The sequence below is a fragment of the Rattus rattus genome, chromosome 11 (assembly GCF_011064425.1).
Source record: "Rattus rattus isolate New Zealand chromosome 11, Rrattus_CSIRO_v1, whole genome shotgun sequence".
Lineage (NCBI taxonomy): Eukaryota > Metazoa > Chordata > Mammalia > Rodentia > Muridae > Rattus > Rattus rattus.
In genome coordinates, this window is record NC_046164.1 from 70,540,577 (window position 1) to 70,562,906 (window position 22,330).

The following is a 22,330-nucleotide window of genomic DNA, read 5'->3' on the forward strand; positions in this document are numbered from 1 at the left end:
CTGATGTGGTGTGTCTGTGGACAGCTACAGTGTATTTATATATAATAAATAAATAGATCAAAAAAAAAAAAAGACGCAAGCATGGTGGCACATACCTTTAATCCTAGCACTTGGGAGACAGAGGCAGGTAGATATCCATTAGTTCCAGAGCAGCCTGATCTTCATAGAGAATTCCAGGCTAGCCAGGGCTACAAAGTGAGATGCTGTCTTAAAACCAAAACAGAAGAGAACAAAAAATAAAGAACAAACCAGAAAGGTCTTCAAGGGGGCTGAGCTAGCCCGGTGATGTGCACGCAGATAATCTAAGAGTCTGATTTTGAACTCACAGCACCCACGTAAAAGCAAGTGTGACTACACACATCTATGATCCTATCGTGGGGGCTGTGGTTGGATGGAGACAGGTGGATCCCTGGAACTTGCTACTCAATCAATGTAGCCAATCTGTGAGCTCTGGGTTTAGTGAGAGACCCTGTCTCAGGAAGGTGAAGAGAGACAGTGGAAGACGCTTGACATCAACCTTTGACCTCTACACACATACATCCACGTGTGTGTGCTATATATACATACACACATATTAAACACATACATACATGTATATTACATGTATGCTCATATACATATTACACACATGCAGATATGTTACACACACACACACACACACACACACACACACACACACACACACACACTTTAAAAGACTCCCAAGTGTTAGCATCTTGAAGCAACATCACCTGTCTGTTACTTTTCAGTTTGTCGGGAACCGCGGAGTGCAGGGTTATAGAGGCCAAGTACTCCCTGTTGTGTGGGGCTTGCCCATATGCACAGATACTGGCAACAGGACTTCTTTGGTTGTTGTTGTTTGTGTTTTGAGACAGGGTTTCTTTGTGTAGCCCCGGCTGTCCTGGAACTTGCTCTGTAGACCAGGGTGGCCTCAAACTCAGAGATCTGCCTGCCTCTGCCTCTGAGTGCTGGGATTGAAAGGGTGCACCATCAAGAGTACTCCTTTTTAGAGGAAGGTTCTCTCAGTTATGTGCACCTCTGTAAATCAATGCTTTTGAACTCCAAACACTTGTGACCCAGGAGCATTTGAGTAAGTTTCTTTGTTGTTTGATGTCTATTTTGCGGTTAGTTCACAACGAGGCTCAAAAGCACTTGAGTGACCTACCCTAGGCTACACACGGCAGTAAGTGAACAGTTAAAGCCTCATATCCACTCTGGGCCAGGGTCTTCTGTGTGGTACCCCCCCCCTTCTCTTTCATCCCACAACTGCCTTGGTCAGTCAAGATGCACCCTGCATGGCCACAGCAACGGTTGTGCTGGACAATCGTCTAATATGTTGAAGTTTGAATGAGAGCAGCTCCCATAGGCTCCTGTTTGGATACTTGGTCCCAGATTAGGGACTCATGTAAGGTTGGGAAGGATTTAAAAGGATGGCCTTGTTGGAAGAGCCATGTCACTATGGGCAGAGAGATTTTGAGACTTCAGCATGCTCTCTGCCTCCTGCTTGGGGATCAAGATATGAGCTCTCAGCTTTAAACATCTGACCCTTAATCCCACTTAAATGCTTCTATAAACTGCCTTGGTCCTGGTATTTTGTCACAGTAATAGAAAAAAAAATACACACCTATTCTCTAGTGTGATAACACCCCTACCAGGTAGGGAAGGCAGCAGCTGCGATGCATCGCTTCTGACTGGAGTTTTGGCTCTGAAGGCTAAGAAGGAGCTGAACATAAGTGAGCCAGGCCCGTGACTCCTAGTATCCATCCTATACATTCTTGGCGAGGTCTGGCTTTGCATATAGTTTGATACTTGCAAGGGAGTGTGTTCCTGCAGGTTCAACCAGAGCTTGGCTGTGAGCAGACAGGAGACTGAGCAGAGAAGAAACACATCCTCACCTAGGGAGAGGACTTCCATGAGATCTTAGCAAGGAGCCTTTGAAAGATCTTCACGGAGGAGAGACTTCCCAGAGGAAAAATAGTGTTTGTATGGAAGCTGTGGGAAGGGAAGGGCCAGCGCCCTCCTGTCTTCTGCTTGAAGAACAGTTTCTAGCGCTAAGGCCATCCTAACTCGAATTTAGGGGCATGCTGGCGTTTGGTGGCTGGCTCTGGGGTCCACCATGTACTCTGAGCTCAGTGTCCCTGTATGAAGAAACACATGTCAAGTCCCTGAAGAGGAAGGAACCCCGCCAATGAAACCTGACCACACTTCATGTCCAATGTCTGAAGTCCTTGGATTTATTTGCTTTTCTTCAGCTGTTGTACCAGAGGATACCTAACCCCAAACCTTGGTCACAGATGGGATCTGACTCCAGGAAAATACCTCAGACGCAGGGAATAGGGCCGTGGTGACAAGTCTAAGACTGTGGGGCAGACAGCACCTAGAAGGGAGCTGGCACGTCAAGAGAAAGTGAGATCATCGAGTGAGAGGGGCGGTGACAGCTGTGGGCGGGGGCGGAGTCAGACTCCCAGCGGAGGACGAGGCGGAGCCAGCTGTGGTCGGGGGCGGAGTCAGACTCTGGGCAGAGGGCGAGGCGGAGCCAGCAGTAGGTGGAAGCGGATTAGGCTCAGGGAGTGGGCGGGGCGGGAAAAGTTCCGGGAAGGCTGGTTATCGCTCCCGCAGCCTAGAGAAGTTGGAGACGCCCAAGTCCCCACGGAAGGCCCACAGCTATGTCGTCTGGGGACGCAAGGTCTGGTAGACAGGACGAGGCCCCGAGCGCGGCCTCAGCGCTCTGTGGCCTGTACCACGAGGCAGGCCAGCAACTACAGCTCCTGAAGGATCAGCTGGCCGCGCGTGACGCCCTTATCGCGAGCCTCCGCACCCGCCTCGCGGCTCTGGAAGGGCACACGGCACCATCACTTGTGGACGCACTTCTGGATCAGGTGGAGCGCTTCCGTGAGCAGCTGCGGCGACAGGAGGATGGTGCCTCGGAGTCCCAACTGCGGCAGGTGCGGGGAGGGCAAGAGCTGTTGCCCAAGGTGGCCTAGGGAGCTTGTTGGAGAGTGTGACACGGAGTCCAGAGGTGCGCGAGGTCTTGAGGGTCCCAAGGGTATGAGGCTCGAGGTGCGGGTCTGAAGAGCTCGAGGTCTGGAGCATGGTGGTTTAAGGGGTGCGCTGGGGTTTGAAAGGAGCTGGGTTATAAGGGACACGAGATACTGAGGCAAGTGGGTCCTAAGGAGCGCTGGGTCCTGAGGTTTCAGGGTCTGAAGGGCGTGGGGATTTGAGGCGCAGGGAATCCTGAGGAATTGGGGTCTGAAGGTGAGAGTCTGGGTAGTTCAGGATACTGAGCACTTCGAGATTCATTCGTAGGCCGGAGAGATAGGCAGAGTTGAGCAGGAGTCTCTGGGGCACCAGGGTGGCAGAAGTGTTTGAGGAGTACCAAGTCCTGACATTCTGTTGAGGTTATGAGCAGTTCTGAGGAACATGTGATGGAGGTTAATTTGGGACAGACCCCCCTGGGTCTCTCGACTTTGGGGGTGCTGCTGTGGGAAACTTGCTCATGAAATTACATGGGGGCAGAGGTCTGAGGAATGTGAGGGATCCGAGAGCGCAGGGATCTGTGGGTCATAATGATCTGAGGTAGCCTTGAACACATGGTTCTGTTGGTAGTGAGCTTCTCCAATATGTGCTCCGGGTCCCAAAGGGGTGTGTAGCGGCTTTAATCACTGCTTTATTACTTTGAAGAGACATCATGACCAAGGGCAACTCTTATAATAGAAAGCATTTAATTGGGCGCTGGCTTACAGTTTCAGAGAGTTAGTTCATTATCATCATGGTGGGGAGTGTGGCAGCATGCAGACAGGCTTGGTGCTGAAGAAGTAGCTGAGAGCTACATCCTGATCCACAGTCAGAGAGAGACACGGGGCCTGGTGTGGGCTTTTGAAACCTCAAAGCCCATCTCCAGTGACATAGTTCCTCCAAGGCCACATGTCTCAATCCTTCTCAAATAGTGCTACTTCCTGATGATGAAAAATGCAAGTATCTGAACCTGGCGCTTTCTTATTCAAGCCACACCAGTGGGGCACCAGGATTGACGAAGATGGAGTTCTGAGGAGGGGTGGTGTTCAGGGTTCTGTAGGTAGGGTTCTGAGGGACAGACACTAGAGGCTCTAAAGGACATGAGTGAGGCATGGGGTCAAGAGGGTCTCAAGGACATCCTGACAGGCATTGCTCTTTGAGGAATGTGTGCAGGTTCCATTGTGTTTGTGTTGGCTCTGAGGGGGCAGTGCAGGTCTTGGTTCTTGTGTTCTGTGAAGGGAGGTCTTCTGTGGAATGTGAGTTTCTGAATCCTGTGTGGAGTGCCAGGGACCTGAGAGGTGCATAGGGTTCTGAAGACTGGGACTCTGAGAGAGGAGACCCACGTTTTCGGTTGGTATTTGGTGTTATATTTAGTATTATATTGGTATTTGGCTGGGATTTGGTGTTATATTTAGTATTATATTGGTATTTGGTGTTATATTTAGTATTATATTGGGATTTGGTTGGGATTTGGTGTTATATTTAGTATTATATTGGGATTTGGTTGGTATTTGGTGTTATATTTAGTATTATATTGGGATTTGGTTGGTATTTGGTTGGTATTTGGTATTATATTGGAAGAAGCAGCAGATGCCAATCTGAGAATATGTAAATTCTTACTTGGTTCTCCTTGTCATTTGTTATTACTTGGTTCCACGAGCACACAAAACTGAAATGCGTGATAACACTTTCCTGTAGCAGTCGTCTCTATCTGACTACCTTGCCCCACATTTGGAGGAATGCTGGCATGTTATTCCATTTGGTCCATGGCTATCTTGGTTTCCCCCCCTGGACAGTAAGCCTGACAGGAGAGCAGCTGGTAAAAGATAATATTGTTTCCAAGATTACCACTGCAACTAGATTTCTTTTTCCTTTTCTTGTTTTCCTCCCATCCCTACACCAGTTGTACTAGGGATTGAAGCTAGAGCCCAGGCAAGTAAGTGCTGTACCATTGAGCTGCATACATCTCTGGTTATTTTCTTGCTTTTTACCCAAACTGGTCTTGAACTCACTGTGAATCTCAGGCAGGCAATGAATTTGGATCCACCCTCAGTCTTCCAGGTAGATGGTATTACAGGCTTTTGCCACCAGGCCTGGCCACAACAAAATTCTAGAGGGGAGAAAAAAAAGAACATATTTTTTTTCTGATGGTGAACTTTAGAATACATGAAAAATGAATCCCGCGCGCTTTGTGCGTGGTTCCTACCTGCATTCCCTTTGCGGAGATAGATACGTGATCTTGCTGGGTTCACGTTTTCCGTACCATTTTACTTTATATCGTGTTGTCATTGTTTTCTATCTGTATCATTTAAAGCACCAAGAGCAATCGGAAGTCTCCCCACTCCAAGTCTCCCTCTTTCTGGAAGGAGGGTTGCAAAACATCAGAGCAGAGAGAAAAGTAGAGGCTACTTGGTCTGGGCCACTAACTTAGTGTTGTGACATCAGGAGCCACAATGAGTACAGAGCGTCAACCCGAAGGCACTTCAGAGTTTGTCACCAGAATACCAGTGGGAACAGTTAGGGTCAGGGAGCTCTCCATACTCACAACAGAACTGCACGTGCAGTCTGGTAGACACTGTGCTCAGTGCAGACGGATCTACACCCAGCAACTGGCACTTGTTAATAGCTCTCTAGGGGCTCCAGACAGAACCAGTCGATGGTCCCAGTATTATCAGTCCTACGTCCACTGGCATACAGATTTTGTTCTGGGATTTTAAGAACTATTTGCAATTTTATTTAGGGAATTTTGTTAACAGTGTGGTGACTAAATATTACAAAACCATTGTGTGGACTGGAGGAGTCTGCCAAAACAAATTAACTGACTATTTTAGTAGTAGAAATATGTGTCAAAAATTACCCTGTTAAAATAACTACTCTGTTCACTTTAATTTCAGTGTTGCTTCTTTCTATGATGTAGATTCCTTGGTTATGTGGTTTGCAGAGGTGTGCACAGGATAAGGCTTATGTAATTAGTATAATTTATTAGTTATTAATGTAATATATTTTATGCCTACATACTAATAACTGTCTTAGTTACTTTTCTATGGCTGTGGAGAGATACTATGACCCAGGCAAGTTACAAAAGAAAGCATTCAATCGGGGGCCTGTTTACAGTTTCAGGGAGTGAGTCCATGACCATTATGAGGGCAGCAGGCAGGTGTCCTGCTGAGAGGTAGCTGAGGCCTTACATCTTACAGGAGGCAGAGAAAGAGATGGGGATGGGTGAAGGGGATAAAGGCACTTGCCCACCCCCAGTGACTGGCACACATTTTCCAGCAAGGCCAGACCTCCCATTCCTTCACAAACAGTTCCACCAACTGGGAACTAAACATTTAAATACATGAGTCCATGGAGGCCATTCTCATTTGAACCACCCCATTAACTAATGTAACACATTCCCTGATGACAGATCTGTGTAAGCACAATTTTAGTAAATGTCAAAGGGATTATGTGCTTGTCAACTCAGTGCAAATACAAAAGGACTTTAAAACAACTTATTATCATTTTCTTACCTCTTTTTTTAAAGATTTATTTATTATATATAAGTACACTGCAGCTGTCTCCAGACACACCAGAAGAGGGCATCGGATCTCTTTACAGATGGTTGTGAGGCACCATGTGGTTGCTGGGATTTGAACTCAGGACCTCTGGAAGAGCAGTCAGTGCTCTTAACCACTGAGCCATCTCTCCAGCCCACTTTCTTACCTCTTGTCATTAAATTCTACTAGTGAATGCAACATTGTTATGTTTTAAAGCCTTTGATTTTCATCTGTAATGAGAGGAAAAGAACTGCAACTGTCTTTAATTTTGAAAGCAAATACTGTGGGGCTAGAAAGATGACTCTCATGGTGTGGTGGTGTACACACTCTAATCCCAGCATTTGGGAGACGGGGCAGGCAGATCTCTGAGTCTGAAGATAGGTAGGGCTGCCCAGAGGAACCCTGTCTTGGAAAAAAAAAATCCCCAAACCAACCAACCAACCAACCAACCAACCAACCAACCAACCAACCAACCAACCAACCAACCGGTGCACAGTACCCTTGATTCACAGCATCAAGGGGCTTACAAGTGCCTGTTACTCCAGCCCCAAGGACCCAGCATCCTCTTCTGGCCTCTGTAATAATCCACAAACAAATGCATAGTAATATACAGACACCAGGCGTAGTGTTGAACAGCTTTGCACAGTGGCACACGCCTTTAATCCCACCACTAGAAGGCAGAGGCAGGTAGATCTCTGAGAGTTTGAGGCCAGTCTGGTCTACATAGTGAGTTCTAGCCAGAGCTACATAGTGAGACCCTATTTCAAAAAGTCAAATAAAATCTAAAAGAATAAAAGAAATAGTGTTGGCAAGATGGTCCAACACGCGAAGGTCACTAAGCCTGCTGATGAAAGCTTGGTCCCCAGAACTCATGTGGTAGGAGAGACAGAGTCCTGCAAGTTGACCTCTATATGCATGCCCAGTCATGCAGGCTTTTGCGTACACACACACTCACACACACACACAGACTCACACACAAAGGAGCAAGATATTAATGACATTTTTGTGGATACAAAACTGACAGAAGAGATTAAACTAAAAATGAACAGCATGTGTTGAAGGTGATTTGAAGAGGATCAGGAGGAGCAGAGGATGTCTCCGGTGGTACAAGCCAAGGGCCCACACCTGGTAATGGCATTTTCAGGATCCCAGCTTGGCCAAGGGAGTGTACATTCAAGGAAAATGTGTAATTTTTTTCCATCTTTATTAACTTGGGTATTTCTTATTTACATTTCAAATGTTATTCCCTTTCCCAGCCTCCAGGCCAACATCCCCCTCCCCCTCCCCTTCTATATGGGTGTTTCCCTCCCCATCCTCCCCCCATTACTGCCCTCCCCCAAGAATCCCACTCACTGGGGGGTCCAGCCTTGGCAGGACCAAGGGCTTCCCCTTCCACTGGTGCTCTTACTAGGCTATTCATTGCTACCTATGAGGTCAGAGTCCAGGGTCAGTCCATGTATAGTCTTCAGGTAGTGGCTTAGTCCCTGGAAGCTCTGGTTTGTTGTCATTGTTGTTCATATGGAGTCTCGAGCCCCTTCAGCTCTTCCAGTCCTTTCTCTGATTCCTTCAACGGTGGTCCTGTTCTCAGTTCAATGGTTTGCTGCTGGCATTTGCCTATGTATTTGCCATATTCTGGCTGTGTCTCTGAGGAGAAATCTACTTCCGGTTCCTGTCAACCTGCACTTTTTTTTTTTTTTTTTTTTTTTTTTTTTTTGGAGCTGAGGACCGAACCCAGGGCCTTGTGCTTGCTAGGCAAGTGCTCTACCACTGAGCTAAATCCCCAACCCCCAGCCTGCACTTCTTTGCTTCATCCATCTTATCTAGTTTGGTGGCTGTATATGTATGAGCCATAATTTTTTTTTTCCGGAGCTGGGGACCAAACTCAGGGCCTTGCGCTTGCTAGGCAAGTGCTCTACCGCTGAGCTAAATCCCCAACCCCGGGCCATAATTTTTAATTTTAAAAATATAACCTTTTCTTTAAAAGATTTACTTTATGTGTGAATGTCTGCTTGTGTATATATATGTATAGCATATGCTTTCTTGGTACCCATCGAGGCCAGCAGAGGGCATCAGATTCCTTAGAACTGGAGTGACAGGTAGTTGTGAGCTATCTGAGTGCTGTGAACTGAACCACAGAGCCATCTCTCCAGCCTGATATATTATTACTTTTAAGAAATGTATGTGTTTGCCTGTGTGTGATGTCAATGTCAGTGCTGATGAAGTCCAGAATAGGGTTCACCACTGGAATCCTTTGGAGCTGGAGTTACAGGTGGTTGTGAGGCACACGATGTGGGTGCTTGGAACTGGACGCCATTCTTCTGTAAGAGCAGTATGCACTCTTAACTGAGGAGCCATCTCTAGCCCCTGTAATTTTTAATCCTTAAGGAGCATTTTAGTGGTATGAAAGTGAGTGTCTTTTTGCTTACCCATTGGTCAGTTTTGTGAGGGGGCGTATTTCAATCATGGATTGGGAAAGAGCAAAGGTTTATCACCTTGATCACTGCCCACAGGTCCCTTTGTTTACTGAAATAACAAAGCAGGTTTAAAACAACAGCAGTAGCTGGACATTAAAGTGTACACCTTTTATCCCAGCACTGGAAAGGCAGAGGCAGGTGGATCTCTGTGAGTTCTAGGCCAGGCTGGTCTACAGAGTAAGATCCTGTCAAAGAAACAAACCCAACTACAGTAGAAAGCAAGTGGTTGGTTAGCTTGCTTTCTCTGATGGCCATATCCACCATCTCTAGAAATAGGGACCCTAGACCAGAAGAGACTGATGGCTCCCACAGAGAATACTGCAGACTAGGTATGTGGAGAAATTGAGAGGTTCATCTTTGACAGACAGTAGCCAGTATGTCCAGATGAGGCCATAAATGTGTCCTCATGGTGTCCTGGAGTGGCACTTGGGACCCTACCTCATCTGCAACTTGAGGCCTGGATGAATGATTTTGCAAACTTCTTCTAGATAAGATTTTCTGGGTTAATGGTGCTATTCACCATGTGGCCTGTGGCTATACAACTGCGTCCCGTTACCCTGGAGACCGGCCTCCTAGGTCCTGCCTAGTCCTGGCATCCGCAGTCCTTTGCTTGCAATTTTTCTCTTCCTGGCTTGCTACACTTTATAGAGCAGTGGTCCTCAACCTGTAGATCATGGCCCCTTTGTCAAGCCTCTTTGATTCATGACAGTAGCAAAATTACAATGACGAAGTAGCAACAAAAGATAATTTTATGATAGGGGATCACCAAAACGTGAGGAGCTGTATTGAAGGGTCACAGTGTAAGGAAGGTTGAGAACCACTGGCTTAGAGTAAAAGACTTTGTCTCAAAACAATCAACAAATGAGAATTACCAAACAGTACATGTTTTGTATGACTTAATAAAAATCCAGGGGCTGGGGGTTAGGGATTTAGCTCAGCGATAGAGCGCTTGCCTAGCATGTGCAAGGCCCTGGGTTGGGTCCCCAGCTCAAAAAAAAAAAAAAAAGAAAGAAAAAAGAAAAAAAAATCCAGGGGCTGGTGAGATGGCTCAGTGGGCAGAAAGTGCTTTCTGAACAAGCTTATTGATACCTGGCACCCAGGATGAAGGGAAAGAGTCAACTCCTCAGAGTCGTCCTCTGACTTCTGTATGTGTACCACACCACGAACACACACACACACACGCATGTACAATAATAAAGTTATAAAGAGAAATAATTGAAGTTTGTCTTTACAGCGTGGTGAGTGTGAGTCTGTGTCTTCATTTGCAGAGTGGATTGGTTGAGGGTATCTCATCTCATCATGTTCTGTTTATGCTTGAGGAGTCTTTGAAAATAGGAAAGCACAAATTTAAGGCCAGGTCGTTAAAAATGGTCATTTTGGCCAGGCTAAGGGTGCAGGTACTCCTAGCACTCAGAAGGCTAAGCTTGCGCTCAATGGTCCAAGCCAGTCTGGGCAACGTAGACAAAGTTTGTTATTTATTTATTTAAATTTTTATTTATATGTGTGAGTGTTTTGTTTGCGTGAATGTCTGGGCACCACATGTCTGTCTGGTTTCTGTGGAGGCAAGAGGAGGATATCAGATGTGGAGTTACAGGCCATGTCGAGTGGCCATGTGGGTGCTGGGACTTGAACTAGGGTCTTCTGGAAGATCATTCAGTGCTTTTTTTTTTTTTTTTTTTTTTTTTTGGAGCTGGGGACCCAACCCAGGGCCTTGCGCTTCCTAGGCAAGCGCTCTACCACTGAGCTAAATCCCCAACCCTCATTCAGTGCTCTTTTTTTTTTTTTTTTTTTTTTTTTTGGTTCGTTTTTTTGGAGCTGGGGATCGAACCCAGGCCTTGCGCTTCCTAGGCAAGCGCTCTACCACTGAGCTAAATCCCAACCCTCATTCAGTGCTCTTAACCACTGAGTCATATCTCTAGCCCCAGAAAGTCTCCCCCAGTACCCAGACAGGGTTTCTCTGTGTAGCCTTGACTGTCCCGGAACTCCCTCTTTAAACCAATCTGGCCTCAAACTCAGAGATCCACCTGCCTCTGCCTCCTGAGTGTGGGATCAAAGGTGTGTGCCACCCTCTGACTCTTCAGAAAAAGTCTTAAACAACACAAAGTAAAACAAAATTGCCACTTAAGGACGGTGATCCCAGCACATTAGAAGCCTGCGGCAGGAAGACTGCCATGAGTTTGAGGTTCAACTGAGCTGTGGAGAGATATCTTGTGTCAAAAAAATAATAAAAAGAATATAATTGTTTTAGGCTGGACTGGAACTCATTAGGTAGAGAAGGCTGACTGAAACTCTTGGTAGTCCTTCTGCCTCAGTTTCCCAAGTGCTAGGATTACAGGAATGGGCCACCACACCCAGCTTTTTTTCTCTTTTTAAGTAGTAATTAGGATTTCAGGCTATATTAGTTTTCTAAACAAAGTACCACAAATGGTCAACTTTAAGCAACAGAGATTTAATTTTTCACGGTCCTAGATGTTAGAAGCACCATGGTGATCAAGGTGTCAGCTGTCCTCTTTACCTCTTCCTGCCTTTGGTCAGAGCTGCTGGTCCTTGGTGTTCTTTGGCTTACAGGTACTGCACCGCAGTCTCTGTCTTCACGTGGCCATCTCTTCTAAGCACATCTATCTAAAATTTCTCCTTTCAGATGGACTTCAACGGTTAGATAAGGAATAGTCCTAACTCAGTATGACCTCACTTGAACTAATGATCTCTGCAAATACTCAAGTTTTCATTAAGTAACTAATTTTTCTGGTTTTTTGAAACAGGGTTTCTCACTGTAGCCTTGGCCGTCTTGGAAGTCACTCTGTTGACCAGGTTGGCCTAGCCTTGAACTAGGAGATCCTCCTGTTTCTGCCTCCCACTAATTATTATTATCATTTTTTGGGAGACAGGATCTCACTATGTAGTCCTGATTGGTTGGAACTTGTTTTGGGTAGACCAGGCTGGTCTCAGACTCAAAGAGAACTAATCACCTGGCTCTCCCTCCCGAGAGTTGGGATTAAAGGTGTGCACCATTCCATCTGTCTGAGACTAAATTTTGAGTGACATTTGAAAAATATTATAAGATGAAAAACTCCGTTAACTATATTACCTCTAAAGTCTGCTGTCAAAGTGAGTATTACCTAATGATTTGTTATCCTTGCCAGAGTTTATGTTTTTAATCACATTTTTTTCTCATGTAGCCCAGACTGGCCTCGTAGTTGCTGTATAGCTGAGCATTCCTTGAACTTCTCATGCTCCTGCCTCCACATCCTAGGTGTGTCCTATCATGCCTGGCTTTGAACCTTTGCTTTTGACACTGCTTCAGTTATCAATCTGTTTTAATCTTCACAACTGTTGCACCTGCCTGTCTCCCTGGCTGGCTTCAAATTCTTGCCCCTCCTGTCTCAGACCTCTTGCTGCTGGGATTATAGGCGTGGGTTATCACACTCATTGGAACTGTGCTTTTACATTCTTTTTAGGAAGTTGAAAGACTTACTGAGCGTCTCGAAGAAAAAGAGAGGGAGATGCAGCAGCTGATGAGTCAGCCTCAACATGAGCAAGAGAAGGAGGTGGTCTTGCTTCGGAGAAGTGTGGTAGAGAAGGAAAAAGCCAGGGCGGCCAGTGACATTCTGTGCCGCTCCTTGACTGATGAGACCCACCAACTGCGCAGGACATTGGCTGCCACTGCCCACATGTGCCAACATCTGGCCAAATGTCTGGATGAGCGACAACGTGTGCAGGGAGACGCTGGGGAGAAAAGCCCTGCTGAGGTAGGCCGTATAACTAGATCAAGTGAAGACTCTTGTGTGACAAGAGTCTTTGTTGTTCTCTAGGACTCCTGAGCAATCACCGAGGTCTGGGGGTGGGGGGCTACAGAATCTACTCTTTTCTCAGGGGGAGAATAAGCCTGCTTATCAAGAGAGATCTGGTACAACATGTAACCTGTAGCCTGCCTCTTCCACTCCTAGTATTGCCTGTAACTGATCCTGCATGACAGCCAGGAGAAGGCACTTTGGTTTTCTCTGCACTGAGGAGAGGAAGGAAGAGCTGCGAATTGAGGGGCTGCCCCCAGGAAGTGTCATCACATGTGTATTTGACAAAGAAACTGAGGCAGATCTAGGTGACACTGCTGAGGAGCACAGATGCCTCCACATGCCACATATGCAGATTCCAGACCTAACGTTGCTAGAGATTCATGAGTGCCAGCCTTTTGCAGGCTCCATACATCTGAGTGGTAAGAGCTGATCTAGCCACAAGTCTCACGAAGAGCCAGAACTTCTGTGGCCAGCAGTATGGCCTGGCGTAAGCTAGGCTGCCATATAGCCACCCTCAGGGCTTCTCCAGCATCACACAATAACACAGAACATCTTCATGCCTCAAAACTATGTGAGGTGGACAGCAGATGGTGACAGAAGGGCCAGAAGCCAGAAGGGACAGGTTGCAGTAAGGACCCAGGAAGAGCCCTCTGTGGCTCCAGGCCAGAATGGTTCGGGTTATGGCTCTGTGTAAATTTGGTGGAGAGGAGCATGAATGAGGCTTCAGCATTGGGCATCCATAAGGTAGTTATGGTGAGAGATGCATCTCATAAACCAGAGGGCTCCTGGTCAGGAGGAGCACATGACTGGCAGGACCAGGACTCTACAGGCCAGGCACTGGCCATGGTACTGTATTTCCTGCTGGCACGTAGTGCCGATCTGTGCGGAGCTGACAGGGAAGCAGGCACATGTGGCACACCTTGCCTCAGTTACCAGTGGCTGTAACTTTTGTGTTACTATGACGACCAACAGAACAACTTCAGGGAGGGTTCCAGGTTATCATGGTGGGGATGGCATTGCCAAAGTCATAGCAACAGGAAGAGATCTCTGACAGACAGAGAGTCCTCATATCATGGTAGACAGGAAGGAGGCCAAGGAGAAGAGACAGACAGACAGACAGAAAATGAGGCAGTGAGACCAGGGGCCGGGTATCATCTACAAATAGCACCATCAGCTGGGGTCAAGCTTTCAAACCATGAACCTATGGGGACATTTCTGACTGAAATAATCACAGCACCAGGCTGAGTCTACAGCCTCCTCCCAGCCCCACCCTGGGGCCTCTAGATCATGTCCTTTCTAGGCAGTTCTCTAAGGCTGCAGCAGTGTTCATGTGACTGTGTCAGAGGTAAGGGATACACAGCTTCCAGCAGCGTCTCCAAAGTGTAGGAAATTCCATCAGCAGCCATCCATCGCAGAGTTCACAAGAAGATCACCCTAGAAGGAGCACAGCTGTATATGTTCTGTCCAGGAGGCTCTTGTCCAAGTTTGTATCACTGTAACATTCCCCTTGAAGATCTCAAAGTAGCTCAGGAGGCTGGAAGGTGGGTGCTGGCTCATGGCACACAGGCACATCACGTCTCTCAAGTCAGTATCATTTCTCAGGCCTGGACTTGGCTGAGTCATCTGGGGCTTCTCAGCAGTGCGGGTTAGGACGTGTACTTCCTGTCATTCAAGGGGATTTCTTAAAACTAATGTCAGTGATTTACAGTTCCTCTGTTCTGTTGAATGCCTGGGATTTCTGGGATATAAAGTATATTTGAGAAAAGTTTTGATGCTTTCCAGTTGGGCCAGCCAACTGCTATCAGGGGTTAGTTTGGAGTATAGCTTCCGTGACTGAATGCCCTGGTTCTGAGCCTGTGTGAAGCACATGTTAGGTTGCCTCATCTGGATAAGTTCTCTTGCCTATAGGCAGGATTTCTGTCTTGGTGACTCAGCGGGAGGTAAGGTGGATCTGTGGCCAGGCCACACTAAGGACCTGGAAAGCCTCCTGGATGCTGAGTAGTCTCCGTTCCAGAGTGACACTATGTTCCTGTCTTCCCTATTGTCTGTGATGATACATAAGCTGTGTCGCATTACAGCTGGTGTACTTATTGCTCTAGACTTGATGGTAATCGAATGTTTAGTTCAGATTTTAGTCCATATTTAAAATAGACAGCTTATGTTGGTAGGTAAGAAGGAACAAAGATAGTGTCAAGAGTGATACACCTAGAGGCCTCTGCCAAGGCTGTGTCCTGGCCTCAGTTGGGAATGGGTTGAGGAGGAGCTGGATTTGCACAGTTTGTTTGTTTGTTTGTTTGGCATCTGTTTTGCCTCTTCCCCAAGTGAGCAGTCACCATCTCTGACAGTGCAGCTGCAGTGACGGTCTGTGACCTCTGCCTCTGGTCCCAACTTCCTCTCCACTTCTGCATGTTATACTCACGCAGTGACATGGCTTCTCTTTGTCTCTCCCTTATGTAGCTAGAGCATACAAGCAGGGATGCCTCTGGCCAGAGTGTTATTAAGAAGTTACAGGAAGAAAATCGACTGTTAAAACAGAAGGTGATTCATGTGAGTATCTAACATTAACCCTGACAAATGGCAAATGAAGACTAGAGGTGACTTCTGCCCCCTGGCTGCTTTAACTGGACATACACAGCCTCCAGAGACCTGACCATTCTGCCACAGAGGACCTAGTTCCTGATTTTCTCTGTCCTCTTAGAATTAACAAGGGGTTGGGGATTTGGCTCAGTGGTAGAGCGCTTGCCTAGGAAGCGCAAGGGCCTGGGTTCGGTCCCCAGCCCCGGAAAAAAAAAAAAAAAAAAAGAATTAACTAGTCAGTCAAGGAAGTACTAGAATTACCATCAGGGGGCTGCAAAGGTGGAGCCCAAGCACTGCTCTGCCAGGCTGTCGGCCAAGCTGGCCCCTGCAGGAAAGGATAAAACATCAGACAAAAAAGTGCAGATAAAAGGGAAGAGGGGAGCCAAGGCAGACAGGCTGAAGTGGCTGACCAGAAAACTACAGATCTGCCTGCAGACAATGGAGAGACAGAAAACTGGAGTCCTGCTTCTGAGGAAGAGAAAGAAGCCATGTCCGACTAAGCATCAATCATGTCTGTCAGTGGTCCCCACCTCCCTTCTTGTGCAATCCAGAGGGATATTTTTATTAACTATTTTGTAAATGCAAGTTTTTTAGTAGCTCTAGAAACATTTTTAAAAGGTGAGGGAATCCCACCTCATCCCATCTTTTAAGTGTAAATGGTTCTTTAAGAGGTTAAATTATTTGCTGGTTGTTTACTTTTTGGTACAACCAGAAAATAGCTGACACTGAATCAGGAGAGGCTGTGACTGTTTTGGGAGTCACCATAACATTCCGCAGAGGGGGTTAGTTTTATATGCCACATTACAAAGCATATTAAATGGCAGTTTGGGGTCTCAGTCATGCATTCATGTCTGGAATATTTTCTGTTATATCTGGTCCTGTGTTTCTAGTAGAACCATTTTGTAAGATAGCCAGTCTTTGGTCCTCGCCCTGTCAGAACTGTGTGTGATGCCTGTGGTCATAGCAGTCTGTTTTCCTAACAACTGTGATAATGCGCTGTGAAAAATGGAGATTTTGAGTATGTTGTGTGTGTGGCATAAAATTGTGAGTCGGTGGAACGGAGGATTATGAGCACTTGGTTGTTATGAGGTCTTAGGGAAACTTGCCACGTTTGAGGCTGGAGCATCACTGGGATAAGTCCAAAGAAAAACAACGAGCAGCTCTTCATCTGCATATGTGAACACAGTGTGATTCTTCAGAGTCTGGGTAGGTGTGATAAGAATTGGAATGTTTGTGTATTCTGCTCTTCGACCAATAAAATCTCAGTTATGAAACAGTAAAAAAAAAGATATTTTTATCAACTTTTGTTAATGAGGGTTTTTTAGTAGCTCTACAAACATTTTTTTAGATTTATTTATTTATTTATTATATATAAGTACACTATAGCTGTCTTCAGACACCAGAAGAGGGCATCAGATCTCATTACAGATGGTTGTGAGCCACCATGTGGTTGCTGGGATTTGAACTCAGGATCTCTGGAAGAGCAGTCAGTGCTCTTAACCACTGAGCCATCTCTCCAGTCCTCTAGAAACATTTTTACATACTCACCATCAGGAAGTAGTTTTGAGTGTGTGTATGTGTGTTGTGTCTGTATATGTTTGCATGTGTGTGTGGAGGCTAAAAAGTGACACCAGGCAATGGTATCTCACCTTATCTTGCTGCATCTGGAGCATATAGATTTGGGGGCTGGCCAGAATCTGCCTGCCTCCCCATGGCCAGCACTGATATTACTGACATGTGTGTCATACCTAGATTTCACATGGATGCTGGCAATCTGAAAACAGGTCTTCATGCTCAGCAAGTTCTTCATGGTCGAGCCACTCCCTCCAGAAGTGGTTTGGGTTCCCCCTCTCGCTGGGAAGCAGTTTTTAAGGCAGAAAAATACACTGAGTTTATATCTGTTTAGATCATTAATATGGCTGTGTGGTGGTGGTGCACACCTTTAATCCCAACACTTGGGAGGCAGAGGCCAGCCTGATCTGCAGAGAGTTCCAGGACAGCCAGGGCTACATGTAGAAACCCTGTCATCTAAAAACCAAACCAAATCAACCACCACCAACAGAAGGCTACTCTCATATGGATATTCCTCTAATGTATCAGGGTTCCTGGAAGGCTTAGAAAGGGAAGGAAGGCAGTTCTTAGGAAAACCTTACTTGGTAAATTATTGCTGATAACCACAGATCCATGTTGGCTTGAGCAAAAGTCTCTTTTGGTTCTGTCTTTTCAGGTGGAAGACCTCAATGCCAAGTGGCAGCGTTATGATGCAAGTAGGGATGAATACGTGAAGGGGTTACACGCACAGCTGAAGAGGCGGCAGGTTCCTCTGGAGCCTGAACTCATGAAGAAGGAGATTTCCCGGCTTAACAGACAGTTGGAGGAGAAAATAAGTGACTGTGCCGAAGCAAAACAGGAGCTGGCAGCCGTGAAGATGGCCCGGGACACTGCGCTGGAGCGAGTGCAGATGCTGGAGCAGCAGGTGTCCTCAGGCTCTGAGCACCCCTGACCAGGATGTCTGCCTGTTTACACCACAGGCAGTGGCTGCAGTCTTGGGACAGCCTAGGCTAAATGTTTGGTGGAACTGGGTGGGATACAGTTATAGAGCACTGGGAGAAGGCAGGTAAGGATTTTCTCCTCCCTTGAATACAAATGAATATTCTGTCTTTTCTCAGATTCTTGCTTACAAGGATGACTTCAAATCAGAAAGGGCAGATCGGGAACGAGCTCATAGTAGGATTCAGGAGCTGGAGGAAAAGGTCATGTCCTTGATGTACCAAGTTTCCCAGAGACAGGTAAGAATACAAGAGAATTTCTCCCTTTAGATTTTTTTTTATTGTGAATTTTGAACAAAGATGTATTGGCTGCCAATACTGTTGGTGACGTGCCATTCCCAGCTCTGGGCAGAGCAACTTCTCCTGGGCCTAGGGTGTGGCCGTAGAAAACCTGCCTGTGGTACTGTATTTAACTGTGGAGGTCAGCATTGCGGCCTGTGTTGGTAAAGGCTGGCTGTCCTCAAGGCCTTTCCTAACTCCATGCTCATAGTTTCCATGCACCATAAGCATATCCCAGGCCTCAGTTGCTTTAATGGCAGTTCTGTGTCTGTCCTTGTGAGGTAGAAACCCTAGTTACTATTTTGCAGAGGTAGGACACAGACTCTGAGCCCTAGTCCTTCAGGATAGCCAGTGGGCCTGTTGCCTCCTCTGGTTTTAGTGCTGGTGGATGTTGTCAGTGGAAGCCTCTCAGGCATGGAAAGCTGGACACACGTGCCTTCTACCTCTCCTCCTACCTGGATAGACTCCTGCTTTGCAAATTCCCAGGAAAAGTTATTTTAGCCACTTCGTATCCATACATCTTCTGTCCTGTGATAAACCCCAGACTGCCCTCAGAAAACTTACTGTCCTAACAGCTCAGATAATAACGGTACCTCTGAAAATCAATAGGCTGAGAAGGCAGCACTGGCTTTGAAATGGTCTTTCCCAATTAAGATGTGAGAAGAACCAGAGATGTGAAGGCTGCCTATACTGTTCTGAGCAGCTGCTGGACCTCATCAGCCTCTGCTTCCCTTCATTTGCAACAAGGGCACAGGGGTGTCCTGGTAGATACCTTTGTTCACCTTTGTTCATCAACCTTAAGCTTGATTCACATCAGGGGCTGGACACAAGCATCAGTTCTAATGACTAGAGGATTTTGATGGAAGCCTAAGGCCCTCCCTAAGTCCCCAGGCCAAGAGGATGGTGCCAGAATGCTTTTATTTAGTAGTCACAGAGGACCCTTCCTGCAGCCTTTGCTTAGCTCCAGCAGTCTATTTGACATTGTAAAGTGGAGTGTGGATGTTTCCCCATCTTGTTTTAGATCAGGCTTGTTCAGGGTGGTATGGCTATAGAGGAGGCTATTCCCCTAAAGCCCCAGAACTATAGGCATAGGGCAGGGTTTTTCTTTAGCATGCAATATGGGCAGGAATGGGGATATCCTAACATGGCTGTGTGGGTTTGCTGAGCTTTTGGCCTTGCCTGTACGTTTGCTGGTTTCTGTGCTGTATATCGCAAGGACACTAATGGTACGGTTGACTATGCTGGTTCCTCAGGCAGTCTTTCAATGGCATGCCAGTGGAGTGGTCTTTCCTGTTCTAGGTCTGCCAAGCTAGGTCCTCTGAGGGATTCCTGATCAGCCCCAAAGGCTAGATTTCTGTTGGGGATTAGTAGTAGCCTCTCAAACACTCATCTTTGTTCGATCCAGGAGGACAACCATGTGACAGTGGTTCTGAGGTAGAAGTGGTAAGACATTGTTCCCCTGAGAAAAATTCAAATTCAGATAATAGCACCAAGTAGGTGTGGGAGGTGAGGTAACAGCACCAAGAGCAGGTGCTGGAGTAAGGCGCCCATACTTCTATACACAAATGCCCAAGGTGCTTGTGGCATTTGTTTAGTGCACATGTACCAGACTGTGCCAAGAGTATACTCCTGGTTGCCATTGTAGGTCTCGGAGGCTGTCTAGCACCTCAAATCACATCGAGGTAGGGTGGCACTTAGTTTGCCTGTTCCTTGGATAATGCCCAGCTGCCCACACCACCCCAGCTTTGTTTCTCTCACTCTGGTGTTAGTGGGGCATGGCATCAGGGTCACTTCCTTGACTGAATATTCTAAGGCTGAGGGTTCCAATCAGGCCTCCCACTTCATGGGTGGAGAGAAAACTCACTCAGGCCTGTGCTTTCATGATATGACCAATTATCTGTAAGATTTCTTCAGTTCACTCAGTACTTTCGTCCAGACACCAAGAAGCATTAGGATCTGAGGAGAGGTCTTCTAATTTAAGCCTTTAGAAGCTCTAGAGAGTCAAGTAAAATGCCTTGATTCCAGAGGTTAGTTCTACACTCCTTAAAGAAACTTGTGATATGTGGACTGAGAACTGATGTGTGGTGGAAGTAAGGCATTTTGGTCTAGAAAGAAGCAAGACAGTAGAACTTGCTCTATTGTGAGATATGTCTCTAGTTGTTAAAACCCAGGGGCAGGCTTTGTTAACCTCTAGCACAGCCCATGTAAACCAACCTTTGCCTGTCTGCAGGACTCCCGGGAGCCAGGACCCTGTCGGATTCATACGGGGAGCAAAACTGCCAAGTACTTAGAGATGGATGCACTGGAGCATGTGGCACCAGGCGGCTGGAGGCCTGAGTCTAGGTCCCAACAGATGGAACCTTCTGCAGAGGGTGGGCATGTCTGTACAACCCAGAGAGGTCAGGGTGACCTTCAGTGTCCTCATTGCCTGCGGTGTTTCAGTGATGAGCAAGGCGAGGCATTCCTCAGGCACCTTTCTGAGTGCTGCCAATGAGCCAGAGACACCATGCCTGTGTGACCCATGACCAGCAACTCAGTGTGTTGCATTCTCCTGAGATCTAGGGCCCAAATGGGCAGGGTCACTGGTCAGAGGGAACTATTGACAGAGCAGGAGGAAGAGATGGGGTCAGGGGCATCAAGCTGGATGCTTGTGGAGCATCTCATGCGGAATCTGGACCGAGCTGTCAATTCAAAGCTGCAAGCTATCTGTTGTGGGAGTGTTCTGACTTGCTTGCACCTAGAGTTGTGCTACTTGCTGGAAGGGGAAGTTGCTGTGGGAGCAGTGTGTCCTCTCTCCAGGGTGGTAGCTCCATCCTGTTGAGTAGTGAGGTAGGTGTCTTATTCCCTGACTGGTCTGTGAGCACTACAGTTACATGGTACACTAGAACCTTCCCAAACACAGCAGAGCCACACAGCTGTATCCAGTACCATCACCTTGCAAGAACACTTGTATTTCCAAAGGGAATGCACCTTTATTTCCTAATCATTTACTTTTATAATAAATGGATTTACTACTGTGCTGCTCTGAGAGTTGGGCTGGGATGTGTGCAGGAACAATGGGTGTTTTCTGGTCACTAAGGACTTGCCTCAATCCAGAGGTGTCAAGGAGAGCAAAGGAGTTAAGTCTCTTCATCAAGATAACAGGATTAAAGGGCGGAGCTCAGATTAGTGTCCAGGCATGGAGTTGAGCTGGTCCAAGAATGTGTTTACATATGCTGCAGGTAGCAGAGGGGTAGAGATGCCCAAGGAGCCCCGCTGATACCATCGAGATTCCCAGATGCCAGATAACCACAGGATTGGTCTTGCCATCTTCCCATGGGAATGTTTACTGTGCTATTCTATATTGGAAGTCTGTAACCTATCTTCTGATAGAGACCTAGGGCTTTGAAACAGTATGGAGATGGTTAGAAACCGAGAGGAAACTAGTCCTGAACCAGAGTAAAGCGCATTGGTGCTTTGGGACTCCAGCGGCTTCAGCAGAAACCTCAAACTGCGGTGAGGGCCCGAGGGACTCCAGTTTAGGTTGACAGGTTCTCAGGAAGTCCTGTATCTCATACCAGCATCAGTGAAAGGTGCAGACCCAGTGAAGGCAGGAGTTACCAATTGGAGTAAGGCTCACTGGTCCTTGGGGAGTTCCAGAACTCACAGCAAAAGCTGAAGACCCATGCAAGAGGCACCACTACATAGGACAATACCTGATCCAAACACAAAGAGCCTCTAGTCCTAAATACCAGTCCCACAGAGGGAAATGACACCTCAACTTTATTATAACATAGTCCTTTCCTGAGCATTTGTAAATGTCACCACTGAAAGAATAAAGGGAATTTGAATGTTCAAAACAAAACAAAAAAAACAACAAAAAAAATACAAAAGAAAGAAAAATTTAACTAACATATTAATTCCAGATGGGCGAGTCCTAGCACAGAAACAAAACCAACATGAAAAACCAAGATAATATGTCTTCCTTAAAGATTACTAATTTCACAGTATTGGCTCCTAATGGGAATGCTTTGTTAGAATTTCCATACAAAGAAAAAAAAATTAAAAGTATGTTCAAACAGCTTAAAGAATACATGAATGCACTCCAAGAGAACAACAAAGAG

At 46.5% G+C, this 22,330-nt stretch overlaps 1 protein-coding gene across 1 annotated transcript; it reads left to right on the forward strand.

Annotated features, from left to right (window-relative positions):
- The first annotated feature begins 2,530 nt into the window (after nt 1-2,530).
- On the forward strand, nt 2,531-21,247 carry Tnip2 (TNFAIP3 interacting protein 2). The gene is made up of 6 exons (XM_032916470.1): nt 2,531-2,945; nt 12,487-12,777; nt 15,280-15,369; nt 17,627-17,875; nt 18,069-18,188; nt 20,458-21,247. Exons 1-6 carry the CDS (start codon nt 2,667-2,669, stop codon nt 20,719-20,721), a joined length of 1,293 nt encoding a protein of 430 aa, XP_032772361.1. The 5' UTR covers nt 2,531-2,666; the 3' UTR covers nt 20,722-21,247.
- The last annotated feature ends 1,083 nt before the right edge of the window (nt 21,248-22,330 follow it).

Excerpts from the sequence above, each read along its gene's own strand:
- Tnip2 (XM_032916470.1), top strand. The coding sequence starts at position 2,667 with ATGTCGTCTGGGGACGCAAGGTCTGGTAGACAGGACGAGGCCCCGAGC. Across the intron at positions 2,946-12,486 it reads CGGAGTCCCAACTGCGGCAG|GAAGTTGAAAGACTTACTGA; the intron begins GTGCGGGGAGGG and ends CATTCTTTTTAG. Across the intron at positions 15,370-17,626 it reads TAAAACAGAAGGTGATTCAT|GTGGAAGACCTCAATGCCAA; the intron begins GTGAGTATCTAA and ends CTGTCTTTTCAG.